At 44.6% G+C, this 27,315-nt stretch overlaps 3 protein-coding genes across 4 annotated transcripts; 2 read left to right on the forward strand and 1 right to left on the reverse strand.

Annotated features, from left to right (window-relative positions):
- Positions 1 to 717: 717 nt before the first annotated feature.
- On the forward strand, positions 718 to 12,505 carry arrb2b (arrestin, beta 2b). The gene is made up of 14 exons (XM_053858595.1): positions 718 to 849; positions 4,584 to 4,614; positions 4,692 to 4,752; positions 4,823 to 4,867; positions 4,926 to 5,122; positions 6,872 to 6,999; positions 7,147 to 7,282; positions 7,783 to 7,867; positions 7,941 to 8,013; positions 9,217 to 9,354; positions 9,440 to 9,523; positions 9,741 to 9,817; positions 9,929 to 9,974; positions 11,015 to 12,505. Exons 1-14 carry the CDS (start codon positions 827 to 829, stop codon positions 11,103 to 11,105), a joined length of 1,215 nt encoding a protein of 404 aa, XP_053714570.1. The 5' UTR covers positions 718 to 826; the 3' UTR covers positions 11,106 to 12,505.
- Positions 12,506 to 12,866: 361 nt separating this feature from the next.
- Positions 12,867 to 16,009, reverse strand: med11 (mediator complex subunit 11). Its single transcript, XM_053858596.1, has 3 exons — positions 15,793 to 16,009; positions 13,355 to 13,485; positions 12,867 to 13,243 (listed from the first exon to the last, which is right to left on the reverse strand). The coding sequence occupies exons 1-3, from the start codon at positions 15,860 to 15,862 to the stop codon at positions 13,073 to 13,075; spliced, it is 372 nt and encodes a 123-aa protein (XP_053714571.1). The 5' UTR covers positions 15,863 to 16,009; the 3' UTR covers positions 12,867 to 13,072.
- Positions 15,862 to 27,132, forward strand: pelp1 (proline, glutamate and leucine rich protein 1). 2 transcript variants are annotated; one of them, XM_053858590.1, is made up of 19 exons: positions 15,862 to 16,192; positions 16,392 to 16,456; positions 17,816 to 17,921; positions 18,078 to 18,227; positions 18,337 to 18,408; positions 18,920 to 18,979; positions 19,196 to 19,352; positions 19,430 to 19,562; positions 19,757 to 19,844; positions 19,954 to 20,042; positions 20,115 to 20,228; positions 20,310 to 20,460; positions 21,557 to 21,710; positions 21,776 to 21,831; positions 21,912 to 22,045; positions 22,434 to 22,536; positions 22,938 to 24,494; positions 24,569 to 24,868; positions 26,000 to 27,132. In XM_053858590.1, exons 1-19 carry the CDS (start codon positions 16,052 to 16,054, stop codon positions 26,090 to 26,092), a joined length of 3,723 nt encoding a protein of 1,240 aa, XP_053714565.1. In that variant the 5' UTR covers positions 15,862 to 16,051; the 3' UTR covers positions 26,093 to 27,132. The 2 variants fall into 2 exon arrangements, with proteins under 2 accessions (XP_053714565.1, XP_053714566.1); XM_053858591.1 differs by having other exon boundaries at positions 15,864 to 16,192; positions 24,572 to 24,868; positions 26,000 to 27,130.
- Positions 27,133 to 27,315: the final 183 nt, after the last annotated feature.

A 27,315-nucleotide genomic window follows, 5' to 3' on the forward strand; every position in this document is an offset into this window, starting at 1 on the left:
AATTGTGCTCCATTGCAGCAGCTTAGAATGTCAGCATGGAAAAGAAGTCACTGCAAAAGGCAACAGGTGTGTGCCATAAAGATGAGCGGCGTTACATTACATTGTGTTACACTAGTTGTCATTACATCGTGGGGCGTTTTGATGTTACAAGTGAATTTATTTATTTATCTATTTGTAGTCTATATTGTTTTGTGGTGTCACTCATACATAAACAAACAAGTCCTGACCAGAAAGCATTGCTACGGATATTCATACAGGAATGTTATAATTGAAAGGTAACGACGAAATGTATAGCCAAAAACATTCAGGGAGAAACAGTGCGATGATAGAATACAATCAATTTTAAATAAATATTACCGATAAATAACAGGGATTAAAATGCGTCGAGATGAAATAAGGCTCGTCAGATTATTAGGCGTTTGCTTAAATGATCTAAATGAAGATATCTCGGATTGGTTTCATGTTCCAAATATGTAATATTACGTCGTAATTCAGGCGTCATCTTTCATTGTGAAAATGAAGCACTAGAAGCAATGGAATGAAACGGTATGAATATAGGGGACATCGCAAAGGTTCCACCCTCGATGCAGGTATGTTTGCTAGTGTTTCGCTGCGTGTCTGTCTCTCTTTAATAACGGTCTCAAATGGGTGCGCTGCTTGCACTTCTTACCAACCAACAACCCTGCGTTGGTGGCTGCATGACTGTCAGTCACACCGGGTGGGCGTGGCCACAGCCCTTCAGCCTCGGTACCAGGCTGAGTGAAGCAGTGGAGCAGTGGAGCAGCTGCGGACCAGATCACGCCGAGCAGACAGTCGGTCTGTTGAGATGGGGGATAAAACTGGGACCAGGTAAGACTGCGCGCTTGACGGCAGCCACAAGCTCGACCAGGCGGGGATCCACATGACCCGCTGAAATGCAGTCGTGTTTACCTGAAGCCGCTACACCAGACCTCGTCATTCATCACCTGTTATTAGCGCGAGGGGCGACTGCTTCTTCTGCGCTCGAATCCTAATGGCGTGTTTTCGTTGAAGTTCACACCGAGAGGAATTTGTCATCGACATCACAGCCGAACTGACCTGATCCATCGGAACCAGCAACTGAAATGTCATTCCTGATGAGCTTTCAAAGCAAATATAACTTCGTCATTTGCTCTTTAAATGGCCATTTTTGTGCGAAAGATTCTTGCACAACTTCCCCCCAAAAAACGACAAACTGGGGAAGTGAATCTCCAGGATTCTTCTTCTTTTTATTTAGGAGAATAACAACAATACGTTCAAATTATTCTCGTTACTATAGGGGTGCCAGTTAGGCAAGTTATTACATTTATTTCAGTTGTTTTTTTTTATTGTGTGACAATTATTTTATTTGTGAAGCAAAAGCAATTTTTTAAAATCTCTATTTTATTATGATTCTCTGAGAGACTCTGAAGAGGATTTGCGTCCTGCATATAGTCTGATTCCATTTTCAAACACCTGGTGATCCATGGAAAGCACTCAGAATCCAGATGAGCGCTTGAAGTCACACTGTTTCAACTGTGTGTGTTGCCAGAGGGCCGTTTGCTGATATTATGTCACTGTTGTATCTTCAACTTGTTTTTCTTCCTCAGAGGCAAACATGCAAATTTCGTGTGTTGTAGCTGACGTTGCAATCATGGCGGTTCAAAACTAGATGCTACGATGGTGTTGCAAACAGGTTGACTGGGTGGGTTCCTTGAGGAAGTGCAGGGTATTTTTGTTGTATTATCAGGATGTGCATTTGGTCGTTGCCCTTGTTTTCTTTCCTCTAAAAGTACAAGCCAGCACATTCCAGCAGATGAAGTTCTTGAATCTGCAGCTGTCTGCAGAAATTTTGGGGATTTGGCCCCCAGTGGTCCGTGGAGATGACTCTGCTTTCATGTAGAGTCGCTGGAGAGACACCAGAGGTTGGCTGGTTAATAACAAAGCCTTGTCGGCGGTCACGTTTCCTGGAATACGCTTCACCCCACTTCCTGTTTAACTGCAGGACATGCACTGGTTTGTTTTCTATTTTTTTTTTGGTCTTGATCCCGCCCTCCGCCTACATTATTAGGATTGCCTCCTCTGCTTCATTTAACAGGGATTATGGCGGCACAGAGGTGAAGAAGAGGCCAGAGGCTGCATTGTTGCCTGTTTTATTTTGAAAGGAACTTCTTTTTTTTTTTAAGTCAAAGTGGGAAAAATGAAATGTGTTGAACATTTTTCCATCTCCTCGACAAATCTCTCCTTGGGGATGATAAATGTTCCACTCGGCATTGTAATCTAATCACGCCCACATGACGGTCGGGTGCCTGCACACTCGGTGCTGTCATGAAAATGTCAACGACGACCCGCTGTGTTTCGATGACTCTGTTGCATAAAATTAGTAGTAGTTTATCATCAGTCTGAGTAAGTCTCTTAAACTAGAGCCCGTAGCCTGACAGGAGCTGGGAATGTGACGTGTTGGTGGCTGTGGTCAAAGATAAACGAGAGCGGCAGTTCCCACAGTCACAGACGGCTTTTGTTTATTCTTGAGCCGTCTGGCCTCTCTGTCACTAGCTACTGCTACAATTCACTGACTCGGACGTGCACAATTTTGTTTGGCTGACACCCGAAGAAAAAGCCTTCACTTCAACATCCAGTCAACTATTGACTCATTGATTCGTAAAGAAGAAGCGAACCACTCTTTCAGTAAAGGCCTGGCTGGTGACTTGTTTTAAGACATGCTGCATTGGAAGTCCAATACAAAATAAAACAACATTTTATTTAAAAAAAAAAAAAATATATATATATATATATATATATATATAAGAAATGCTTGTTCAAAATTGGCTGCTATGTTAATTAATGGTGTCCTACAAGGGGAGGCAGGGGCAGCCATGTTTCTGTGGCTCAAAGGCCTCACTCTAACATTCTCAACTGCCATTCACGCCCCAAACATGACTCAGAGAAGACAACAACCCTCTGGTGCGGCGTGAGATCTGCGGATCTGTAAAAAAAAGCCTTATCAGTTTGACACTGAGATGCGTCATTTAGGAGCAACACAGACAGAGGACTAGTCTCGGAAAATAAATGAGATAACTGGAGACCTTTTTCCAAAAGACCAGCCGTTGCGGCATTTTTGTCTCTCTCGCCTGAACTGCCTGTCATGTGGTAAATTGGCAGCTTTCCCCCGCAGACTTGACTTAGAAAAAACGCCAAAAGTGTGTGTCCCACAGCTGGAAGAAAAATAATGGCTGTTGACACGTTTCCTTGATGCAATATGTTTAGATAAATGTTTTTAATTTCCAGTCGTCGTGCTCACAGTCGGTGTCCCCAAGCTGTGAACACTACAGCAATAAAAGCTCTTCTCAAAATGAATGCCTCAGCTCGGCCAAATTAAAGCCTCCATTTCTAGAGAACATTTACGGGGTTTTTTTTTAGCTCCTCTGTTTTGCACGGTTCAGAAACCTCTTGTGAACTGGTTTTAATCTAGTTTCCACCACAAAAGCACTGAAGCTACACTGCAGAGTGATGCATTCAGGAGCGCTGCCTTGGTGTACTGGACTCCAGTGCTGCACTTGAAACAAAGTCAGCACAGTAAACATGGGTGGGGACCTGCTCATGTCTTATGAGATCAGGAGTGCTGCATTTGAGTTGGCAAACATGAACCTGAGCGAACATGTTGATGAGGGTCCTCAGAGGTCCGTTCTTGGACATCAGTGTTTGCAAGCCTTTACAGGCTTCATAAACACCTCTTAACTCACAAGCCATGCATGCAGTCAGAAAAAAGCATGGATAATTGTGTTTTAAATGGAACAGTGAATAAAAGCTAAAATACAAACTTATACAAGGTCACTTCACATCTGCAATCCAACTCTAGTGATTCTGACTGGCAGCAATAATATATATATATATATATATATATATATATATATGTATATATATATATATATATATATATATATATATATATATATATAAACGTTCACACATTTAAACATTCATTCATTTAAACAAACTATATATAAAGGCTTGCCTCCTGATTAAATATCAAAAATGAACTGTAGACATTTAGTTAGTTTAGTGTAGTAAGGGAAAGAATCCTTATGATCAAATGCATATTATTATTTTATTATCATTATTATCATTTTTTTTTTAATTAAACAGGGTCAGCCATGTCAAACAACTGCCCAGAGGAGACCTGCATCTCGAAGTGTTACTGTGGCAACAGCTGCTGAGTTCATCTCTGCTCACGTTTCTTATTTGCCTCTGATGTTTGTTTTTATGAAAAGTTATTTTTGTACAAATAAATGTTTACATCTTGTTTTTTTTTACAAAGCACATTGCTAAGTCAGTCGTTGATGTGGCGTGTCTGGTGGGAAATGGGTTGTGGGTGTGGCTTTGGATGCCCTGTTTCAAGATCCTACTTAAAGCCTGTTCGTACGTGTGAGTGTGTAGGTCAGTGGTTATTTGTATGTCCATCCAGGATGACCCTTACCTCTTGCCCCAAGTGGCTGGGATAGGCTTCAGCATCAGGGAATTAGAAAATGAATGAATTTAATATGGATTTCTGAAAGTTAGTCTTCATCTCTTCATTCCTTTTCCAGAGTCTTTAAGAAGTCCAGCCCCAACTGCAAGGTAGGAAAAATGTCAGCATAAAATATTGCAATGTCTTCTTTGTCTATGTAATTGTTTTGGGGGGTTTTTTCTCACAGCTTACAGTTTATCTGGGGAAGCGTGACTTTGTGGATCACTCAGATCAAGTCGATCCCGTTGGTGAGTCCAGACTCTTAACTCACAATTGTGTCACCTTGGGTTTATAATGTGGTCAATAATGTATTTGCAGATGGAGTGCTCCTTGTAGACCCGGAATATCTGAAAGATAGAAAAGGTATGACTGGTGACACTCTTGATGTGGGTTAAGAGCTGAGCTCCTTCATCCTCCACAGTCTTTGTGACGCTGACCTGCGCATTCCGTTATGGACGCGAGGACCTGGATGTGCTGGGCCTGTCCTTCCGTAAGGATCTTTACGTGAGCACCTTCCAGGCCTTCCCGCCGCTGCTGGAGAATAAGAAGCCACTCACCTACCTGCAAGAGAGGCTGCTGAAGAAGCTGGGCCAACATGCTCACCCCTTCAACTTCACGGTGAGGCTTCTCTTTGTGTTAAAACGTACTGGAAACAAGGTTTGTTCAGTGTAACTCATAAGATTTGTGCCCTATAAACATCTTTGTCTACAAGTTCTATGTTACACACCAGGTCTGTTATCATTAGGCCCCTGTTGTTTAGTAATTGCAGAGCAGAACATTTCCAATGTTTAATCAATGTTCTTGACTGAAGTAGCTGAACTAAACTAATGCCTACACAGGAAAACTAGTACAGGTTGTTTTGATTTATTGCTCACGATTATGCTTATCAATGAAAACACAAGCAGTTGTGAGTCAATCTCTGATGTTACGCTGGGTGAAAACACAACACTATATCTAGTCAGTTAGTGAGTTTAAGCAGCGCTTGTTTGTATGCAACTCTCCCTGCTTCTTTCTGGAGCTGGGAAAACTGGATTCTATCCAAACAATCCTTCGGTCTGAAACGGTAATCCATCTTAAGTTTTAACTGCCAACTCACACCGTGATCAGTACTTCGTGTGTGACGTTGGAATACTCTTGTCCGACGTCAGAAACGAGTGGTAGCATCCAGTCAGAACGCCGCAGCACAGAACGTTAACGGGGGCCTCATGTACGAAAGGGCACACTTTTCCGCACAGTTATACATACTTGGAGAACATGTGTCGTGATGTAGACTTCAGGGGCACGTGAACAATGAATACCAGTGACCTAGCAATTCAAGAGTCGGTCATTCATTATGAGGTCAGTTCACAGATCATGACTGAGCCAATGAATATGTTCATTCGTCTTTTGTTTTTTATATAATAATCATGATTTTTGCTGCCGATCAACGATTCCAATGACATGGACTGGCAATGAATTTGTAATTAAAATGATGAAAAGATTAACTTCAAATCATTTTAATTCACCGACGTTTTAATATACCTCTTCAAGGAGGCAAAAAGAGAAAAACCTTGCAGAATGCAGCAACTATTCTGTCAAAAGGAAAACTGAAAAACATTTAATTTGATGTGAGACGTTGCAGGTGAATCTCTAGAGACAGTGCTATGTCCGTGAAATATTTACATACTGTACTCCGGGACTCTGAGACAGCGAGCACTGCATTTATGAATGTTTCCACTCCCTCTCCACTCGGATGCGGTCGTTTCCATTTCAGTCTCTGCGTAAATGACACCCGAGAAAGGCTGGTCATCTAGCTCGGTGAAATTAATAATTATTTCTTATCATTCCAAATGTCACGCTCGGACCGGACTAAGCGTCAGCTGTGCTAACAGCCTGCTGCTGAGGAACCAGCTGTCTCACTTTCATGAGCCCGGAAAACTCCGTCAAGTGCTGGCGCTTTAAATGGCGTGTTAAATTTCACAGCATTTCTCGTGCATGTGCTGCAGGATGCAAACTTTTCATGACATATTGAAAGAAGCTCCACACCAGCTGCTGCCTAGTGAGCAGTGAGTAGGGAGAAGTGGACTGTCACTATCAGGGGCTTCATCTGAGCGCTGGCTGTCACACGTGATCAGTTGTAGTGATCGGCAGTCAGAAATTGGCCGATCCTGATCGGTGACAGATCGATCGGAGCATCCCTAAGTAAAAACACTACACATGACGTTGAAGGAGTAAGATGAGAGCTGAAATGCAATGAATTCACTGTTCTGTGGATTCTTCATCCTGTTTGTGAAGAGTGGTGTTTGAGCGATGACTGTAACTACCTGTTTGCTATACAGCACCAACATGAGTCTTCCAAGAGCCTTTCGGTATGTGTGGATGTTTCAGATTCCTCAGAACCTGCCTTGCTCAGTGACCCTCCAGCCTGGGCCCGAGGACACTGGGAAGGCGTGTGGAGTGGATTATGAGCTTCAAGCCTTCTGTGCCAAGACGGTCGACGAGAAGCTCCACCAAAGGTCCATGTCGCCACGTTTTCTCTTGTTGCTTCTATCCACCTTTCACATCTCCTCTGTCATCTTCTGAGTGCTTCATGGACTGATTCGACCCCCTGCTGTCTCCATTCCTCGCTCTGTCTGCTAAGCTTCTTCTAATTGACTGTGCAGGAATTCGGTGCGTCTTGTGATCCGGAAGGTTCAGTACGCTCCAGAGAAACAAGGCCCACAGCCCATGGCTGAGATGAGTCGCAGCTTCTTGATGTCTGATCGATCACTAAACCTGGAGGTCTCGCTGGACAAGGAGGTTCGACCTTTTCCTGTCGTCACCCATGAATCTGTGCTCTCATGTCATTTCATTTTCCATCTGTGTAACATGAAACAGCAGCTGTCACACACATGATGTTGCAACTATAGACTTGAAAAGTCACCTCTCACTCTCGAGACAGGGTGCAGCAGAGGTGGCTGGCTGTTCCGCAGAATGGTATGGTGTGGGTGCACCACACTGAAAGTGAGCTGATTCTTCAGATAACTGATCGGTGAAACCATGCGCCCTAGGTTGCTAGAAACAATGACCTGCTTTAAAGGTTCCATATGATGCTCATTTAAGGAGATTTTGAATAGATATTAGTCATCAGTGGATCCGCGTTGTTCGTTCCTTCTACTAGAACAGTCCAGTAGAAATGCATGGGATGGGCATCCACCTCTCTTCCACCACACTTCTCATCTGATTTTTATTGGATTCAGTTCCATATGGGGATTGAGTCAGTGTTCAAAGGCACTCTTGTCGTCCTCACCTCTCTGCAGCTGTACTACCATGGTGAGCCCATCAATGTGAACGTCCACGTCACCAACAACTCCACTAAGACAGTGAAGAGGCTGAAGATTTCAGGTAATTCCGTTTTGATGATTTTCTAAGCTGTGATTTCCACCGTGGAGTTCATATCAACTGTCTCCGTCTCCAGTGCGTCAGTACGCTGATATCTGTCTGTTCTCCACGGCCCAGTACAAGTGCCCAGTCGCAGTGGTGGAGGCTGAGTGAGTAGAAAATAACGTTTTGGTCCCTGTAGTTAGTGAACAAGAGACACACACAAAAGCAGGAGGTGGACAGTGTTTTCTAATGGGTCTTCAACGTGTACCATGTATCGTTTACCCAGCGGCACACTGAAAATCAAGCTGCTATTTTTCCATTCAGGAATTCTTTTCCAGGACTGGTCCATCAAACAGATTACTGAAACATTTGTATTACTGGGCAGTTTGTTGCATGGTGTTCTAGAACCCTGGAGCAGGTTCAAACTTCAATTATGATCATGTTGACTCGGACCAACACATGAGAGTTTTGGTTGCCTAGGCAACTGAAGTATATCTCAATATGATCTTCACAAACCAAGCAAGATGACAGAATGCTGGGCTGCATGAGTTCCCTGTCAAGGCAGTTCAGTCATCTGTTGCTCACCAGGTCATTAGAGCAGGGGTTCTGAACCTTTTTGATCTCGGGGCCCACCTGTCCCAGAAAAAAGGGACCTGGGGCCCATTCAAGTCATAGAACTGATTCGTGACTCTTGATCTCATTTGTGATCAATAACCATATTTAATCAACTTACACGTAAACAAACCAAAACCTTGTGAAATGACATGAAACCATGTGATCATGGCAAAGATATTTGTCATCAAAAAGTCCAACCAGCAGCAGAACCAGGTACAAGTCATGTTTATCAAATTTAAAGAAAAAAATACACTTGACTGTTAATAAAATTGGAAAAGCTGAATAAAATTCTGAATAAAATAAATATAATAAAACCATGTCCAATCCAAAAATATATTTGATTTAAACTCAAGAGAAGATATAAGTAAATGAAAGTATCAAAACTGCTTCAACAGGTGCGTTCATGAACCATTTCTACTGTTGGAGGTGCGGCATCACTTTCTTTATCATTTTTTCTTTTCAAGAACTTCTCCATAGTTGTTAACTATCACAGATTTACAGCTGTCGAGTCAATTCAGAGACACACTACTGCCACCATACGTGGCTAATGTATTAAAACTGAGCGTCTTGCGGCCCTCAAGACCCAAAGGTGTGAGACAAAAACAATTTTGTCTGCCCTCTTGGAAGCACTCGTGGCCCAGCCATGGGTCCCGGCCCTATGGTTAAGAATCACTGCATTAGAGAAACTATATCTGTCGAATATTATTGTGATGGACCACTTGTTTGACCGAGTCTCCCGTCCCTCCCCTCTCTAGTGACCAAGTCTCTCCCAGCTCCACCTTCTGCCATGTCTACACACTGACACCAGTGCTGGGCACCAACAGGGAGAAGAGAGGCTTGGCTCTGGATGGGAAGCTGAAACATGAAGACACCAACCTGGCTTCCAGCACCATGTACACATTCACACACACACACACACTAGTGTCGTGACTGCACAAGAAAGTCACTGTAAATGTACCGTGATTTGTATTCCCACAGAATTAAGGATGGATCAAGCAAGGAGATGATGGGCATCATGGTTTCCTACAAAATAAAAGTCAAGCTGGTGGTGTCACGCGGAGGGTAGGTGCTTTCTCCATGGGAGCAGGTGGTGGGTCACAATCCTGAGAGACATTGTTCTGCTTTTGTAATATTTGGCAGTTTTATCAGGTTTATAATCCTGAAAAACGTTGTTCTGCTTTTGTAATATTGACAATTTTATCAGGTTTATAATTCCGGAAAACATTTTAAACGTCAATATTATTATTTGTGAAACAATCTAATTATGTTTGACCTGTAGGGATGTTGCAGTCGAGCTACCATTTATCCTGATGCATCCAAAGCCAATTGAGCCGCCCACCCCCACTCCCCCGACAGGTAAGGCACACCACAATAGATTTATTGTAAAACACTGACTACCGCTTGAAAAGCAGTGGTTGGCAGAAGGTGCTGCTTTTCTGAGCCACATCTTGTATTTCTCGATTGCAGAGGTCGATGCTGCTGTGGATACGAATCTCATTGAGTTTGAAATGAAGTAAGTGAGATCATTTTAATGTGACAGGAAGTGAAGGATCCATGTTAAACTTGGCTCATATTGCATCTTCATCTTTGTGGGTTTATTGCCAGATTGCATCCATTAGCTGCAGCACACCCGCTATTGATTCAGCTCTCGACAAAACGTTTAACCAGGATGCGATGAAGACGTATTTCTACTCACTCAAATTCAAGCTGTAGACCCTGGGTGGGCAGTGAGATTTCCCAAGGGGCTCTGTGGTGACAGTTTTGAGGGACTATAGGAGGGGACAAATCTTAGTTTAAGTCACTATAACAAAGCTGAGAAAAGATTGAAAAGATTAAAGTAAGGGTGAGTACATCTATGCCAAGAGCATAAAAATGAACTAAAATCATTTCATCACTCACCATTTTATTTTCTATGTAGAGTGGTTTATTGATTTGTTTATCGATTGTTTAAATCAATAAAATAATGAGGGTCAAGAAAAGTGTGAGAATTCATCTCTATAAAAAAAGAACGATGTGTTTAGACTTGATTAACAGTATGTTAGTGAGCTATCGGAAACAGTTCTACGTGAACAGCTTTATAGTTTAATGGAGACCATATGTGGGCCCCATAAATACAGTCAAAGGGCCACGTGTGGTCCCCGGTCCGCATCTTTGCTTGGAGTAAAGTCTGTGTAATTTGACATTCAAGATGTCATCCGTTTGTATTGATGTCTCGTATGCATTTATGTAAATATCTGGTTGAAAAAGAGTTCCCACCTGTTTTGAAGTTGGCTGCTGTTGCTGACATCGGTAGACTCCGTCTTTAATTCTCATTGCTGGCCCATGACCGTCTAAGCACAATGGCTCCACTTCATGCATTTTGCCCACAAACCCACTTTCTTGTGTCTATCTTTTATTGTTACCGACCAATGCTTTCTGATTCACGGTGAAAGTTGACTTTCCAAAACACCTATTGATCTCTGTGGATGATAACAGAGTTTAAAAATCTGAAAAGAACCATCTGTGACCAAGCCTCCACCCTGCTTGCTGCCCTGTGACACCATGCCTCTGCAGCTCTTCTTCTCAGGTCGACGACTTTGTCTTTGAAGACTTTGCTCGCCTGCGTCTGACTGGACCCAAGGTGGATGACGACCCATTCCCTTAGCCGAGTCCCCATGGTAACCAGTCAAGCCGTGACGTAGTTGTAACACACGAACTGTCAAAGAGGTCAATTACCGGAGGAGCTCAACAACCCCATTGCTGTTTTGTCTTGTGGAATGTATTCATTGGCAGTCAAGATTGGTCGTCACTGTCACGTGGTGAAGGTTCTTGACACTGGTGAAGTGAATGTGTGGCTTTGATTTGGCAACAATAGGAAAGTTTTATAGAGACTTTATATTGCAAAATAGGCCTGTCACTGTAAAAAGGTGTTTCAGTGTTGTCAATATTTGTATGTAATCTAACATTTACCAAAAAAAAAATCATATTTGTTTGTCTCATGCCTGTAAAGCATTGTACCATTAAATGTGTCAAGTGTGAAACAATCCACCCTTTCAGTGACAGTTGAAGTCGGCTGAATGCTCTGGTGTGTCTTAGGTTTAGCAAATAACCATCCAAGTGTTCCAGACCAACAGAGTGACCAGTGAATGGGCATGCCATGTAAATGATGATCTACCCTCAAGTATTCTGGACCTGTTATTGGCAGTGGAAGGGGTCAGCGTGACCATCTGGTCTGCGCTGTGCAGGCTCACCATCTTCGGTTGGGACCACTTATGCCTGTGGCCCCTGCATGAGTCGGGGTGTGCTAGATGCTCACAAGCCCCTTGCTGGTTGACCACTTCCCTACAGCGGACCACTTGGGAAAGGTACTGGCCACTGCTGACACCACAAGTGTTATGGCTCATCAGTACATATGTTTGGTCCTCATCAGTATTCAGTACTTCTGCCGCAAAAAAAAAAAATGTGCCTTGTGAAAACTTGTTTGAAGCTTCAGCTATACTTTTCCAAAAATTGCCATTTTCTTGCCATTTTATGACCATTGTGGCTGTTATTCCGGTCGTGGCCTCACACTGGAGCACTCACAAGTTTAACTGTCCTTTGCTTTATTTACTTTTACGTTTGTTGACTTGACATTCCCACCTTGCACTCTGATTCCTATAAACTGTTACCATGAATTTTACACGATCTCAACTGTAACGTGTTAAATCGCACTCCTGAATGACCCGTTTTCCCACTGGCCCAGTTACAGTAACAAAGGGAAGATTTCCTTTGATTTTTTCCAAAAAAAAACCCTTTGAATTATCTGCAAAATTGAGGCAATTTTGTTGAAATTATAGAAAATCAATGCCAATACAATGTACATTTTTTGATGGCTGACTTTGATGGCAAATCAGATGCTAGGATCTCACTGTTGTTGTCACGTTTGCACAAGTGTATGTTTGTCAAGTGTAAAATACGTTCAGAATATGCATGACAGTTCTGTTGGAGAAAGAAGAGTTTAACACTGAAAATACCATTTTACTCAGAGCGTTATCCAAAATGATGATGTATTAAATTAATCAAATTGAGACCATATTTTGCTTTGCAATTCTTAATCGAGGTTGAATGAAATGATTAAGATGACACTTGATATCAATTTTGTTGCATCACTGTGATGACAATTTAAACGTGTTCACGTGGCTGGTAGGATAAAGAGCTTGCTATTTCAGCTTCAGCCAGTTTTATTTTTTGACGGTTAGTATATAATGTTGTGAATTGATCCATATTCACTGTGACCGACTACAGTACAAATGCTTAGATTATATCTAAATTGGAATTTGAAGAGAGACCTCTATGGTTATCCAACGTATGTCAACAGCTAAATGATTTTTTTTTAAGAAAAAAAGGCATATTTGAAAAGAGACAAGGACTACGTGCTTCTTCACTAACAAGTCTTTATAAATCTATTACATTGCAGTTACAGCTCTTAGAAAATACGTTTATTTTAACCATAACAGAGGAAAGCACACATGACTGGGACGTTTGTAGAAAGGTCTAGAAAGGAAAGGCAAGGTCAGTCCGTCAGTCCTCCCACTGTCATTGACTCAAATACAAGAGTAACAAGAAAAAAAAAATTGTCCAATAGCTGTCCTTTCATGTCGGCTGCTGCTGTTGCTGTTGCTGCTGCTGCTGCTCCAACATGACCTCGCACGTCCGTCCCAGTTCTCCTAGTTTCACCTTGGCATACTCAGCTCTGTTCAGCGCCATCTGACAGTCCTTCCTTGCCGAATATGTGGAACCTTCGTGAGGCTGACCAGTGGCTACCTGCAGTCCAGTCAGACCAACGAGTCAGCAGGGCAGCCACTTTTGTACTCCGCTGACATCAATGTCAACTCTTTGTAAAGCTCCGTCAAATATAGTGAAATAATACTTCACCTGAGTGAGGTATCGGATCTGGCCACTGAGTTCCGTCTCCACTCTGTTGACAGAACTCTGAAACTGGACCAGGTGTCGGTCGAGAAGGCTGGCGTTGTGTTTGTCTTTGGATAGCTCCATGATAATGTTTCCTGCCAGCAAAGATAGAAACTGTTATTGGAATGGAGAAAACAGGAAGCTTTATCCAAAAGAAAATACATAGTTGTGATGGCAGGCAGTTCATATTTCAATATCCATGGTAGATATCGCGATATTGATATGATACTGGGTTTCGTGAAAATTTGTTTTCTCTCTTGTCTTTTTAAATAGATAAAACAGTATCATACAAAAGGATGTACAATGCCAGCCAATCACAGGTTGGCTTTTGCTGTAGCCAAGCAGGAAATGACCTTGGTTGGTGGCTCTTAGCTATGCATTGATAGGATGGATTTTTGCCACTGCCATAGCTTTACATGGCAATTTTTTAAATTCAGTAATTAACATCCATTGCATCTTACTCCACCTATGAAAACAACCTTTGGTAGTAACCGATAGTCCATGATTGTGGATACATGCAGCCAATATTATTATTATTATTTATATTATTAAATATAGTATTATTATTATTATTGATTTTGTATGCGAAGTGGCTCGGCAGTCCTTATATAGGGTGAAGACTGAGGGGCTGAGTCAACCTGCAGAGACTCGAGTCTCTCATCGAGCACCAGTGGCCCACTGAGGAGGGGGAGGAAGTCCAGGCTTCTTTCCTCAGGCAGCTGCGCCTGCGATCTGACCTCAGATATATATAAACAAAGAAGGGGGACCGGAGGGTGTGTTCCAAGTACTGGGGAATCACACTCCTCAGCCTCCCTGGAAAGGTCTATTCCAGGGTACTAGAGAGGAGACTTCGGCCAATAGTCGAACCTCAGATCCAGGAGGAACAGTGTGGTTTTCGTCCCGGTCGTGGAACACTGGACCAGCTCTATACCCTCCATCGGGTGCTCGAGGGTTCATGGGAGTTCGCCCAACCAGTCCACATGTGCTTTGTGGATTTGGAGAAGCCGTTCGACGGTGTCCCTCGCGATGTCCTGTGGGGGGTGCTCCGGGAATATGGGGTACGGGGCCCTCTGCTACGGGTTGTCCGGTCCCTGTATGACCGAAGCAGGAGCATGGTTCGCATTGCCGGCAGTAAATCAGACCTGTTCCCGGTACATGTTGGCCTCCGCCAGGGCTGCCCTTTGTCACCGGTTCTGTTCATCACTTTTATGGACAGAATTTCTAGCCGTAGCCAGGGGTTGGAGGGGATCCGGTTCGGGAACCACAGAATTTCATCTCTGCTATTTGCGGACGATGTTGTTCTGCTGGCCTCATCCGACCGGGACCTTCAGCATGCGCTGGGGCGGTTTGCAGCCGAGTGTGAAGCGGCCGGGATGAGGATCAGCACCTCCAAGTCTGAGGCCATGGTTCTCGACCGGAATAAGGTGGTTGGCTCTCTCCAGGCCGGTGGAGAGTTCTTGCCCCAAGTGGTGGAGTTTAAGTATCTCGGGGTCTTGTTCTTGAGTGAGGGAAAAGGGGAGCGTGAGATTGATAGACGGGTTGGTGCAGCAGCAGCAGTGATGCGGTCGCTGTATCGGACCGTCGTGGTGAAGAGGGAGCTGAGTCACAAGACGAAGCACTCGATTTACCGATCGATCTACGTTCCCACCCTCACCTATGGTCACGAGCTTTGGGTGATGACCGACAAAATGAGATCGCGGATACAAGCGGCTGAGATGAGTTTCCTCCGCAGGGTGGCTGGGCGCACCCTTAGAGATAGGGTGAGGAGTTCTGTCATCCGGGAGGAGCTCGGGGTGGAGCTGCTGCTCCTCCACATCGAGAGGAACCAGTTGAGGTGGCTCGGGCATCTGATCCGGATGCCCCCTGGACGCCTCCCTGGGGAGGTGTTCCAGGCATGTCCTACCGGGAGGAGACCCTGGGGAAGACCCAGGACTCACTGGAGAGATTATGTCTCCGGTCTGGCCTGGGAACGCCTCGGGATCCCCCGGGAAGAGCTGGAGGAGGTTTGTGCGGACCGGGAAGTTTGGGCTTCCCTGCTCTGAATGCTGCCTCCGCGACCCGACCCCGGATAAGCGGCAGAAGAAGGTGAAGGTGAAATATATATATATATATATATATATATATATATATATATATATATATATATATATATATCCTTTATATATACATTTTAGTTACTTAACACATGGAATTGCAAAAATGTGTCTAGTTGAATGGGAAGTGTAGTATATTCATTAAATGAATTACCGTCTATACCGATGAAGAAATGTATTGGCTTGGTAACCAAAACAACAATAAAAAAAAGTGACACCCCATGGTTGGCAACATGATTGTAAAAAAGACGTTCAAAAGACCAACACCCTTCCAAATTGAAGGAGTTGCGGTTGAAAGTGGGTGCTCACCGGCGAACTGCAGGATGGTTGCTATCTCCTTCTCCACCTCCTCCAGAGCTCTCAGCCTCTCATTCGCCATCACAGACTCGCTCCGAAAGCTTTCCCGAACACCGGAATGACGCGGAAATTCGAGCGTTTATAAAGCCCAGCGGCTTGCAGACACACAAAACTGACGGGGTTTGTCTCACGGGTGCCGAAAAGAAGGAGCGGCGCTCGAATATGACGTTGGTGTCGCAGCGGTGACGTTCGCTTTAGCAGAGAGGTCAAGATGGCTACGTCGGCTTGGCTGCATGGCCCATCTGCGATGCGACTCACGGAAGGTCTGGCGTCGGCTTTGAAAGAGCAGCGTCCAGAACACATTCCGGTGCTGTTGTCCAGCTACAGAGAACATGGCGTGTTGGCGACACAGGTAGGGGCTCAGCACTGGTGCGGCTTGTTAGCTTCGCCGGCTAGTTGTCAGGCATTAGCATCAGAAGCTTCTGCATGCTTTGTTGTGCACCAGCCTGACATCTGGAGAAGAAGCGCACTTTCGCTGTTGATGTTGTGCCAAACAATTATCCGTGGCTGTTACTATCCTGTTTCATCCGATCATGCTGTTTGTTTTGTAGAGTGCGAGCACCGGCGGGGGGTTGGTGGGTTTCTGCAACGCAAAACTGGGCTCCAGCAAGACCCGGTGAGTTCACTGTGCATTCTCTTGCTTTACTCTTGTGGCCATCAATAGCATCCGCTGACACTTTTTATGCTTTGATTGCCTTGTACATGACATGATTATACCGAAAGCAGCACTTATCCAAAATAAGGTCCATGTAAAAGAGAGTTAGATGGCCAGCTTTGACTCCCAGCTCAGCCTGACATTTGGGGCTTCAGCTATTGATGAGTAAGACTGTAACTAGTGCTGAGGCTGTTGAGAGCAGGTGTAGCCCCTGTACCAATGTCGATTCACCCTGTAGTAACTCCACACCTAATAAATGTTGCCTCATGATCTTGATTCAAGGCAAAGAGCAGGTGAGACGAGGGTGAGTGGCTTGTTGGCTTGAGGCGGAGGAGGATGACTTACTGTGGCAACTCTGTACTTGAGCCACCATTAACTTCACATCACCACATTTGCTTTCAAAATTGTTCCATGCGTAAATAAATGTCCATCGAGGAAGTTCTGATATTATCATGTCTACTACCTTTGATGGTCAAATGATCACCGACTGTTTAAATTATTAGTCCCATAATTATTGGAGTGTACTGTTTGGAGTTGAGACAATGATTGTGTATGTAGGATTTTTCTCCGCCATGACAGAAGAAAACATGATGTACAGTATGTTGCAAAACATGTTAGGAATTCTACTGACTTTAATTGAATAAAAAAAGCAGTATCAACCGCTACTGTTGGCGCTCATCCAGTACTTCCACCCTGAAGCTTTCTGCACATCTCCTCCATCAGTTCACAGACATGAAAATGTCTTCCCTTGCAATGCATCCTGCAGCGGTGTTTTACACATCACAGTGCTTATTTAATCCATCAAATTGTGCGTTTCTTGTACTCTCTCACAATAGTATAAAATTCCGTTACTTTTGAGTATTCTGTCCGGTTGGGTTTGGAGCTGTGGTGCATGGACAGTTCAGCAGTTGCATTATTGCAGTTGGTGCTCAAAACTTTTTTTTTTTATCAAAGCCTTAATATTCTAGCCCAGTGGTTCTTAACCTTGTTGGAGGCACCGAACCCCACCAGTTTCATATGCTCATTCACCGAACCCTTCTTTAGTAAAAAATAAAAAATGATACACCAACTGCAGACTAGACTGAGGGGTGGACCTCTGCGGCGGAGGCTCCACCGAACCCCTGAGACCGACTCACCCAGGTTAAGAACCACTGTTCTAGCCTTTTTTCCAGGAGTGTGGTGGCCATGTTTGACGACAAGCTCGCACACTCGCATACAGTTTTTTTTTCCTCCTTTGTGTGTACGAAGACGTGTGTGAGTGTTTTTACCATTTCAAGTTAGTTGGTGCTCTTAAGTGATGTGCATATTGTGCACCCACAGGTTTGAAGGTCTTTGTCTGCTCTCCATGCTGGTTAAGGACAGTTCCTGTGAACTTTTCCAACAGCACTGCCTCTCCTGGCTGCGCTCGCTCCAGCAAGTCATACAGGTGAAAGACCCCCTTCACAAGCCGCTAAAAACCTGTGATTTAAGTCATGTTGGCCAGTTTCAATCCAAATGCTCTGGAGCATAATTTTGCCACTATTAAGGGTATTTAGTGAACGTGCTTCCTCCTTCCTCCTCACATTTTTGCTTCTTCCTCCAGTCGCAGGCTCCTGTTCAGACTATCCTGCTGGCAGTAAACATTTTAAAGGATCTTCTTCAGCACTCGTCTCAGCTGGCGGAGATGGCTCGGGAGGTTGGACTTAATTGCATTCTGGGAATCCTCACTTCTCTGCTGGGCCTTAAGACGGAGGTGAGCAAATGTTTCATTGTATAAAATGTTAAACCAGAAATCTGGAAATAAAAGGAAAACTCAATGTGATTGCACTGCGACTAAGATGTCCTGATTTGTTCACCTTCAGTGCGAACTGGCAGCAATGGAGGGAATGACGGCTTGCATGACCTACTTCCCCAGAGCCTGTGGATCTCTCAGGGTGAGCCGGCTCCTTTGATTCATGTACACTATGAAACAATGGATTCATTTGAATGGCAGGTGCACAGAGTTACACTCGGTCGACTCAAGTGACATTATTACATGTCACTTGAGTACAGTATTTGTATACAGTATTGACAGTATTTGTGTAGTGGAATTGAAAATAAGGATTGTATTCGATGTTTTTATTCTGTCTGTCCAATGTGGACCGCACTGTGAAAGGTTTGATTGGATCACAGCTGCTGACTGTGTTCTTTGTGGGGCCTCTTTCCCTATTTATAAACTAGATCAACTTGAGACAGAGCCACTAAATTTGTCGTCTAGCATTACCTGATCTTATTTTTATTTCTATTTGATTTGAAATTGGTGTCCAATTTAGCGGTGCTAGTTGTCTCTGTCAGAGTCACAAAGAACAGTAATGATGGCCTCTTTCCAGCCTCTTTTCTAGTGTTATTCTGCTGTGTGCCTCCTTGGGTTTCATTTAAGATACGTTCTCTATTTTTGTGTTTCAGAACAAACTTGGGGCATATTTCCTGTCCAAAATGGACAGCACCAACAAGAAAACACAAGAGGTTTGTCTCTTAAACGTCATTTTGCTTCAGTCTAGGTCTTGCCCCTCAAATGGTCAGTTGCAAAACAGAAGTAAATAAATAATGGCTGGTATTGTGATGTTGTTTATTTTAGATTTATTGTCAATACAATTGTTGTTGCTTCAAGAGATGAAGTAGTGAACTCTAGTGACTGTGAAAGTGGTGTAGCGATTCATCGAACGCTCATTCTCTGATCAGATGGCCTGTCAGTGTTTTTGCCGCCTCCCCTGCCTCGGTGGTCTGCTGGACAGAGGAGTGGGTGTTGGCAGATCTGAGGGCTGGGCCAACCAGATCCATTGCCTGCTGGTCACAGCCAATAGCCTGCTGTCCCAGATCTACCTGGGCTGTGAAATGGGTGAGCTGTGTGGTCGCAGTGGTTTCATCATCACATGAGGCCGACAGCAGTATTAAGTCATTGTTGTGGTGTTTCAGAGGGAACTGTGCAGTATGAAGGTCCCGGGCTGGAGCTGGGCTTCTCTGTACTGGACCAATCAGATCCTCTGCTTCTGCTGCAGCTTCAGCACCGATACACGGCCGTCTGCCTAGCACTCAAACACACTCTCAGGTTTGAGATGCGCTGACACACTCTCCCTATATATCATTAAATTTAGGTGATATTTTTGAAGCTTCCTATGTCTTTTTTTAGTTTTTTATATTTATTTTTTTGTTGCTTTGTTTAGCGTTTTCCTAATTTCATTTGTCACTAAACCTTGTGAGATTCACAGGATTTTTTTTCATATAAAATCCTCCATTTGTCAGAATGGATCCAGCCTCAGCTGTACGTCTGCCAGTCAGACCCATCCTCAACCTTGTGTGTCGAGCACTTGCTGTCAGCTCCAAAAGCATTGTGAGTTTTCACACTCGCCACACACTTTTCTGTTTATCTTTGTATATTTTTACATACTGCATACTGCTGAAATTGAGGTTTTATGCATGTGTGTCTGATTGGATCCTAGAATCTAACAGGAGATGGTAGTGTGAGGCTGCTGCTCCTGCCCATCATACACACCAATACAGTAGAGGTCTTATCAGCTCTTATTACAGTGTAAGTATCTACACCTATAATTTGCCATTTCTCTTCATCTTTGTGAAAACTTGTGTGATATTGTTGTTGCAGTGTTCGAAATAGCATGGTTCAGTTTGCTGCTGTGCTGCAAAGACTGTTCTCCCAAACTCTTTCTGCTTGGACACCTCCTCCTGACGCAAACTCGGGACAACAGAGAGCCTACAGGTAGGTCCACTTGAACTCATTGTACAACCAACGGTGAACCCGTTCCCCGTTCACTGAGTCCATTTCCCCAATGTATTTCAGCACAGTGCGGGTATCGGTGTATAAGACATTAGAATTGTGGGTTCAAGTGGCTGGTGCCTCGGCGAACATCCTTCAGGGAAGTCCAAGCCATTCTGAGCTTCTTTTTAACCATCTGCTCGGTGACATCACTCCAGGGGAGGAGTCTGTTAAGGTGAGTCTCATGTCAAGCCGCTTGATCTATCTATATCTATCTCTCTATATCTATATATATATCTATATATATATATAGATATATATATATATATATAATCAAGCCAGACCCCAAAATATACACATTAATAGTGTGTTTAGAGGGATGCATGTGTACATATCTAAAAGTGTTTGCAAGCATCTGTGTTGTTTACAAAGGTGGTGTGAAATTTCTGCATGGATGCATTGATAGACGCTCTAATCTCCTCCAGCTAAAAAGTACATCACATTTTTTTGTTGGTGGTGATGAGTCCTTCCATTTGCAGAGGATGAGTCTTTTGTCTAGGAGTAAAATTCATAATGATTTCTGATCATGGTCGAATCTCATTTGCTTTGCAAGACAGAATGACAAATAGGCACCTTACAGTGTCTTTTACGCATTTATTAAGTTTTAATCATGTATCCATTCTTGGATGGAATTTTTGCTACTATTATTTCACAATATTATATGCCGTTTAAGTAGCAAAAATAACGGTGCCTTTTCAAATTAAAAACGGGCTGCCTTTCAAATTCTGAGGAAAGTGCCTTTACCTGTGACCGGTCTCTTGGTAAAGATGTGGCACAGCTGTCTCAGTGAAAAACGTATCAACTCTGTCTTTGTTCTGTTGTGTTTCAGAAGTGCTTGATCTTTTTCCATGAATAATTTCAATGGCAGACAGCCAGCATTTAATTTCTTTAATCTTAATTTTATTGTAATTTTTAATTCTATTCTGATTCACAGCAAATAAGGATGTTTATTCTAATGTGAATTGTTTTTTTTTTTATTTATTGCACACCCATATCAACTGTCCATGTGAAAACTTCATTTCCCAGACAAGACATAGATATATATCCAGCATTGTGTGCAGTAGTGATGTATAGATGAGGTCTCATGAAACAGTGATGGCACTTTTGGTTTAGTAATGACAAGCTTTCGTTCAAATGGTACGGCAGACAGTGTGCCCTGCTCGTTTCATGAAACCTGTCACTAGTGTATAGTACACATCGTCATTGTACTATATTTGAAATGGTCTGTGAGAAGGAAATGTCCCTGAAAAGCAATTGCAAATCCCCTGCAGCTTCGGGCTGGTCTTGCAGCTGAGGCTGTTCCAGGAGGAAAGCCAGGTCCTCGGCGGACCAAACAGTTAGTGATGTCAGATGCAGTCGGCCCTTCGCTCCAGAGGAAAGGAGACTCGCTAGCCAATCAAGACGTCTGCATTTCCGCTCTCCGGGGTGAGATGCTGTCTCTGTACTTTGGTCACTGCGATGAGTTTGGTGTCATTATTTTGTCCTTGCAGCACTCAGACAAGTCATTCTGGCCAGTGGAACGCTGCTCAAGGATGACGTGCACAAAGTGAGCGTTTGCTTCTTGCTGAATGATGAACTGAAAGCTGGTGCGGGTTGGTTTGTTCTCATCTCTGATCCTGTCTGCAGCGTCTCCACGGTGTGGTGCTGCCACTGTGTGTGCGTCTACAGCAGCAGCAGACGAGCACCAGCACCACGTGTGAACCTGCCGGCAGTATCAGTGGCCAGTACAGCAGTGCCAGTACCAGACGGGAACTCTACAGGTACAGTCACAGTAGTGTGTCTTGAATGTTCTTCACACGGTCTCAAGTTGTGAAGGGCTAATGAATCTGCATGAAACGCTGTTCAGAGCTCAGTAAGTGACAGTTCAGGTGAACCAAAGCATAATGAGAGGTAACTAACTCTTTAATTCATATTCCAGTTCATGCTTAGATGACGATTCATCTAGATAAAAACGTAGATTACTCTTCAAAGATGAGAAGCATATTGTTTCTAAATGAGTTCCTATAGAGCAGAGTGCCCTCCAGTGGGCAGGTATAGCCTCATGAAGCTTCACCGCTCAACAATTGAATGCAAAATAAATTATGATACAGTAACCATTGCGCGTTGTTTTTGTGCACTGAAGACTTTCTACCATGTTTATGCTTTCAGACTGTTGCTGAGTTTGATTCTGGTCCCGTCACCGTGCTGGCCGGCTCCTCTCACCTGTGCTGTGTCCATTCTCAGCAAAGGACGTGCTGACAGAAATCTGAAGGTGAAATGAGATGATGTTCATTTCAGGCCCACCGTACTGCAAACATGCATCCATTTCAGTCCTGTATCAGGGACCTAAGAGGAGCAAACAGACGGATACTCTTACGTTCCTCAACAGACTGTCAACTTAAGACTGTTCTTTTAGAAGTTGTTGTTGATATTTTGTTGGCTGTGCACCGCTGGGCCTGATGTGCCACCTTGCCATCTGGGAACTGAACTGTCAGCTATGCTGGGAAGCGAATGGGTGTATCTGCCTGTATTTTTATTTGTCCTTGCTACCTCTTAAATGTCTTTCAGTGGTTTATGGGGAAAGTGAAAGGCTGACTTGTTTCTTTGCTGCCCTGCAGCATCACTGCGGATCTCAGTGATTCTCAATGTTTCATTTACTCTCGTCTCCTTCAGGTTTCATCGTTCTGCAGTGAGGCTCTGACCATCTGCAACTCTCTCCTCCACCCCCGCACTCCCTCCATTGCCATCCCATTACCTCCTCTAGATCTTAAAACGACACCCTCAGCGCCAGTCATCCCTGCTGCCCAGGGTCCAAGCCAAGGGCTTGCTTTGCCAAATCTCCTAGGTGGTCCTGGCACTGGTCCGCCCTTCTCTACCCGCCCGTCTCTCGGCCTTGGCCCCGGATCTCTCATGGGTTCCTTGGAGAACCACCTGTCCTTAGGTCCAGGACTTCATGGCCATAATGCTGCTGACATGCTGCTGTCCCCGCATGCACATCACCATCAGGACCCGGGCGGCCTGGCTCCCCCGGACGGTCAGAGACCAGTCTTTGTTCGTTACGACAAAGAGGAAGCAGAAGATGTGGAAATCTCTCTTGCGAGCGACTCTGACGACAGCGTGGTCATCGTTCCTCCAGGCATGCTCAACATGGAGAACCAGCAGGAGGATCTGGCCAGCTCCCAGGCCTTGGCTCCAGGAGCTGCAGCTGCAGTCACAATATCAGGAGGGGAAGCTGTTGCCATGGTTCCTAGCACGACACAGCCCACCACCATTGATGGGGTTTCTCTCGCTAATGACCTCACCACCTCTTCTCCACTCCTCACCACCTCCTCCAGCGCCATCAATTCCTTCCCCCCCTCCAGCTCCTCTGTGGTGTCGCTCACTCCCATTTTGAATTCCAACACTCTCTCAGCGCCACCCACTGGGCTGGGGGACTCACTGCCTGGGAGACCTCAACTCCAACAGATGCTGATGCAGCCATCTGCCACCTCCATGGGCCTCCAGCTTCAGATGCAGCAGCTGCATAACCAGCTGAACCAACAGGGTCGTCACCTGCACCAGCCTCCTCCCAGCAACGAGGCCTCCGCTGTCATCGACATCAACAGCACTGACGATGAGGAGGAAGAGGAGGATGAGGAGCTTGAGGAAGATGAGGAGGAGGAGGGAAGCGAATTTTCAGACGGAGAAATTTATGATGGTGAGGACTATGATGAGGAAGAAGGTGAGGAGGAGGAAGAAGAGGAAGAGGAGGAGGAAGAAGATGAAGAGGAGGAGGACGAAGCGGGACACATACCTCCTCTGGAGGACACAGAGGACAAGGTGCATGAAGGTGGAATCGAGGAGGAGAAGGTGCTTGGTGCAGCTCTGGATGAAGCTGAGATTGCAGCCTTCAATGTGGAGGAGGGAGAGTCTGAGGGGGGCATTGAGGAGGTCCAGACCAACAGATCCGTGTTCGCTGAAGACCGGATCAAAGTACAAGAGGTGGAGAGCATCGGTGTCCTGGAGGAGGGGAGAGAGGTCGAGGAAGACGTGAGCGAGAGAATGGATGACCCCACCATGCCCCAGATCCTGTGTGTGACGGGGGGAGCCATGGAGGAGAGGGAGCAGCAGGAGGCGGCGGGCGAACAGGAGAGTGAAGCTCCGCCTCTGAGGGAGAAGCAGCCTTGGCCACAGGAGGAGGTGGATTTAACCGACACCTCTGAAAAAAGCCCAGCTCCTCACGGCTCTCGGGTATGTGATGCGTTCCAATTGATTCTCAACTGAAGACACGTTTGTTTGCGTTGCTTAGCCATTATCTGTTTCAGCAGGAAGTTGAAGCTCCACAGGAAGCCAGTGGGAGCAGCAACCCTCCTCCTAGTGATCCAGAGGAGCAACTGGCGGCAGCCAGAGAGGAGGTGGCGGCAGACGCTGAGCCCCCATCAGATCCACACGCCAGGACGCAGGAGGACACAGAGACTGAGAAAGCAGTGGAGACAATAGAGGTGGAGGAGCAGGAGGCAGAAGAAGAATCAGGAGGAGGTGGTGAAGGAGTGGAGGCGAAAGGAGTGAAGCGCAAGAGAGAGGAGGAACTGTCTCAGGAAGGGCAGAGCCCAGAGAAGAAAAAGGTAACAGAAGGTTTGTGTGACATCAAGTAATCCAAGACTTGCTGGTGTCATCCATCTGCTGCACAAACTTTTCCAGTCCTCCTCTGCAAACAACAACAACGTTTCATCCTCTTGACTATCGTCAAGTGTGCATTCACACATCTTTGTGGATGGGTTACTTCAATCCAGGGGGGTTAGGAGAAAAATGGTTTGGTACAGCAAGGGACACTTGGATTCGAATTTATTGACTTAAACTCTGAAGTGCTGCATCATCAGATCTGTTTCTAAACAATATTCTGAATTCTAAATTGTCAGAAAAAAAATAAACCAGATAAACAAGAACAATGCTACACAGTATACTAAAGTATACGGTAAAGATGTTTTCTCAGTCTCTTGTAAACAAATACACAACGTGCAAAGTTAACAGTTTGAGCTTTTAGATCTCAAGTGATGTTGACAATTGCTGCTACCGTCACGCTCACTCTTACAGTGTTGCTCCTGTTCCGCTGCAGTGATGTCATTTCCTGCCCGAGTATTGTGGGGCCAGTTGCCTGCCAACAGCTACTAATCTTGCAATTGTGTTCTTTATTCATTCAGCTATCAGTCTTATCTTTATTTATTCATCCCATATACATGTTCTGCTCTACTCATCCCTTACTGAGGGTTCCTTCATCATATTGCCATCATGTTCCCCTCAATTTGGCCTCATCTCTCCCTCTGCGACGATGACCAACCCACCACAGTCACGTGGTATCTGTGATACTGCACTGGTTGTTATTCATGCCTGTCTGTTTTCTGTGGGTAACATTAGCAGGATCACTTGGAGTCTCATTCAGCTGCTGATGTTGGGCAGCCTTGCACACCCACCCTGACATTATGTCATCGATTCTGGCAGCAAGTGGTTGTTAAAACGAAGAAATACAACAAATAGAAGTGCAGTTTTGAAAGCTGACTTTATTAAGTTCCCTGCACCTGGGGTGGTGGGAGGGAGGTAGACTCTCTTCCTGTTCAGTTGCGTATCTTTTGATAAGACTGCCACATTTCCTGGATGAGGGACACTGGCACATTCTTGTGGGAATGTTGCAGACCAATTGTTCATCTTTGCAATGGATTTCCCAGAATGCATTAGTGACCGTTCTCTCCTTCCCTCAGGTGGATGACGATGTCATGGCCTCCATGCTGGCAGACTTCGTCGCTTGTCCCCCTGATGAAGATGAGGCTGCCTCAGGATCCAACCAGTCTTAACAACCTGCCAACACTGACTCATCATAGCTGACATTTCCATGGTTACCGTCAGCCACATCTGGTTACATCCAACGTACACTTGCCGTTTGCTTCCTAATTAACAGCATGGTTGCCTCCAGCTCGGCGGAATGTCTGTGACGCATCGAAGCTGCCAAGCGATGAACTGTTTTCATTTCCCTCAACAGGCCTTTTCTGGATGTGTGTCTTTTTATGTCACTTGTTTTGTCCTCACTCATAGTCTTTCTTAAAAAAACAGTAAAAGAAGCAGACATCTGATGTAAACACACGACTAGCTTGCTTTGGTTCTTTTTCTTCCCTCGCTGAGTGATTCACCAGGAATGAGGATCACTTCAGATCCGGAGTCCGTTCTGAAAAAAAACAGTTCAATTAATGAAAGGAGGATATGTCACGTGATCAGTAGTGAGAGCTACAGGAGCAGCTTTCTTTCTGAAATTGGTTTCATGAAGCGACTACAAGGTGCAAATAATATCGACTAGCAAAAGCAACGGCGTTGAAGCCATGACACTGGAACCAACGCGAGAAGCTAGAAGACGGTGATCAGTATTAGCATGAGTTGACTACTGTGAAAATGACTTCTAGGAAGACAACTGGACTGGTGACTCATGGCTCCCAGCAGCATCTTGGTGACTAACAGTGCTCCCAACTGAAATTCAGAGCTTCAGTCACCCAGACTCCACCAGGGTTCACTCACTAGTCAAGTAGAAGACATTCTACTGGTTTCTGTCTCATGGCGAAGTGTCACAGTTGAGTGCTGATCCCCATCTTGCCTGCGTCACACTATTGTGAAGTGTTTCAGGGACAAATGGAGCTCTTAATGTGAGAGATGAGATGAGAGCTTGGGGAAATAAACAGCACAGCCAGAACAGCCTTTGTAAGAAGCTGTTGGCACATTTTTTTTTGCAATGGCGTGTAATTGGATGTGCTGCAAGCTCCAGGTTTCACCACCAAACCGTTATATTCTTGAAATCTTCATATCCACAGAGCTGCTTTTTTAAGAGCATATTTAAAATGGCTTCGATTGTGCAGAGCGTGTTCTGGAAAAAACAAAGCCAAAACTCTGGAACAAATTAAATGTCTTTGATAAGCAACTATTTTTTTTCTTTCTCTCTGTTGCTGATCTTGCGTTGGTGGAAGTTTGGCAATTTGAGTGTCTCAATGACAGAAAACGGTTATCCACTCCCATCCTGACTCATAATTTGAGA

Source organism: Synchiropus splendidus, chromosome 3 (assembly GCF_027744825.2).
Source record: "Synchiropus splendidus isolate RoL2022-P1 chromosome 3, RoL_Sspl_1.0, whole genome shotgun sequence".
Classification (NCBI taxonomy): domain Eukaryota; kingdom Metazoa; phylum Chordata; class Actinopteri; order Syngnathiformes; family Callionymidae; genus Synchiropus; species Synchiropus splendidus.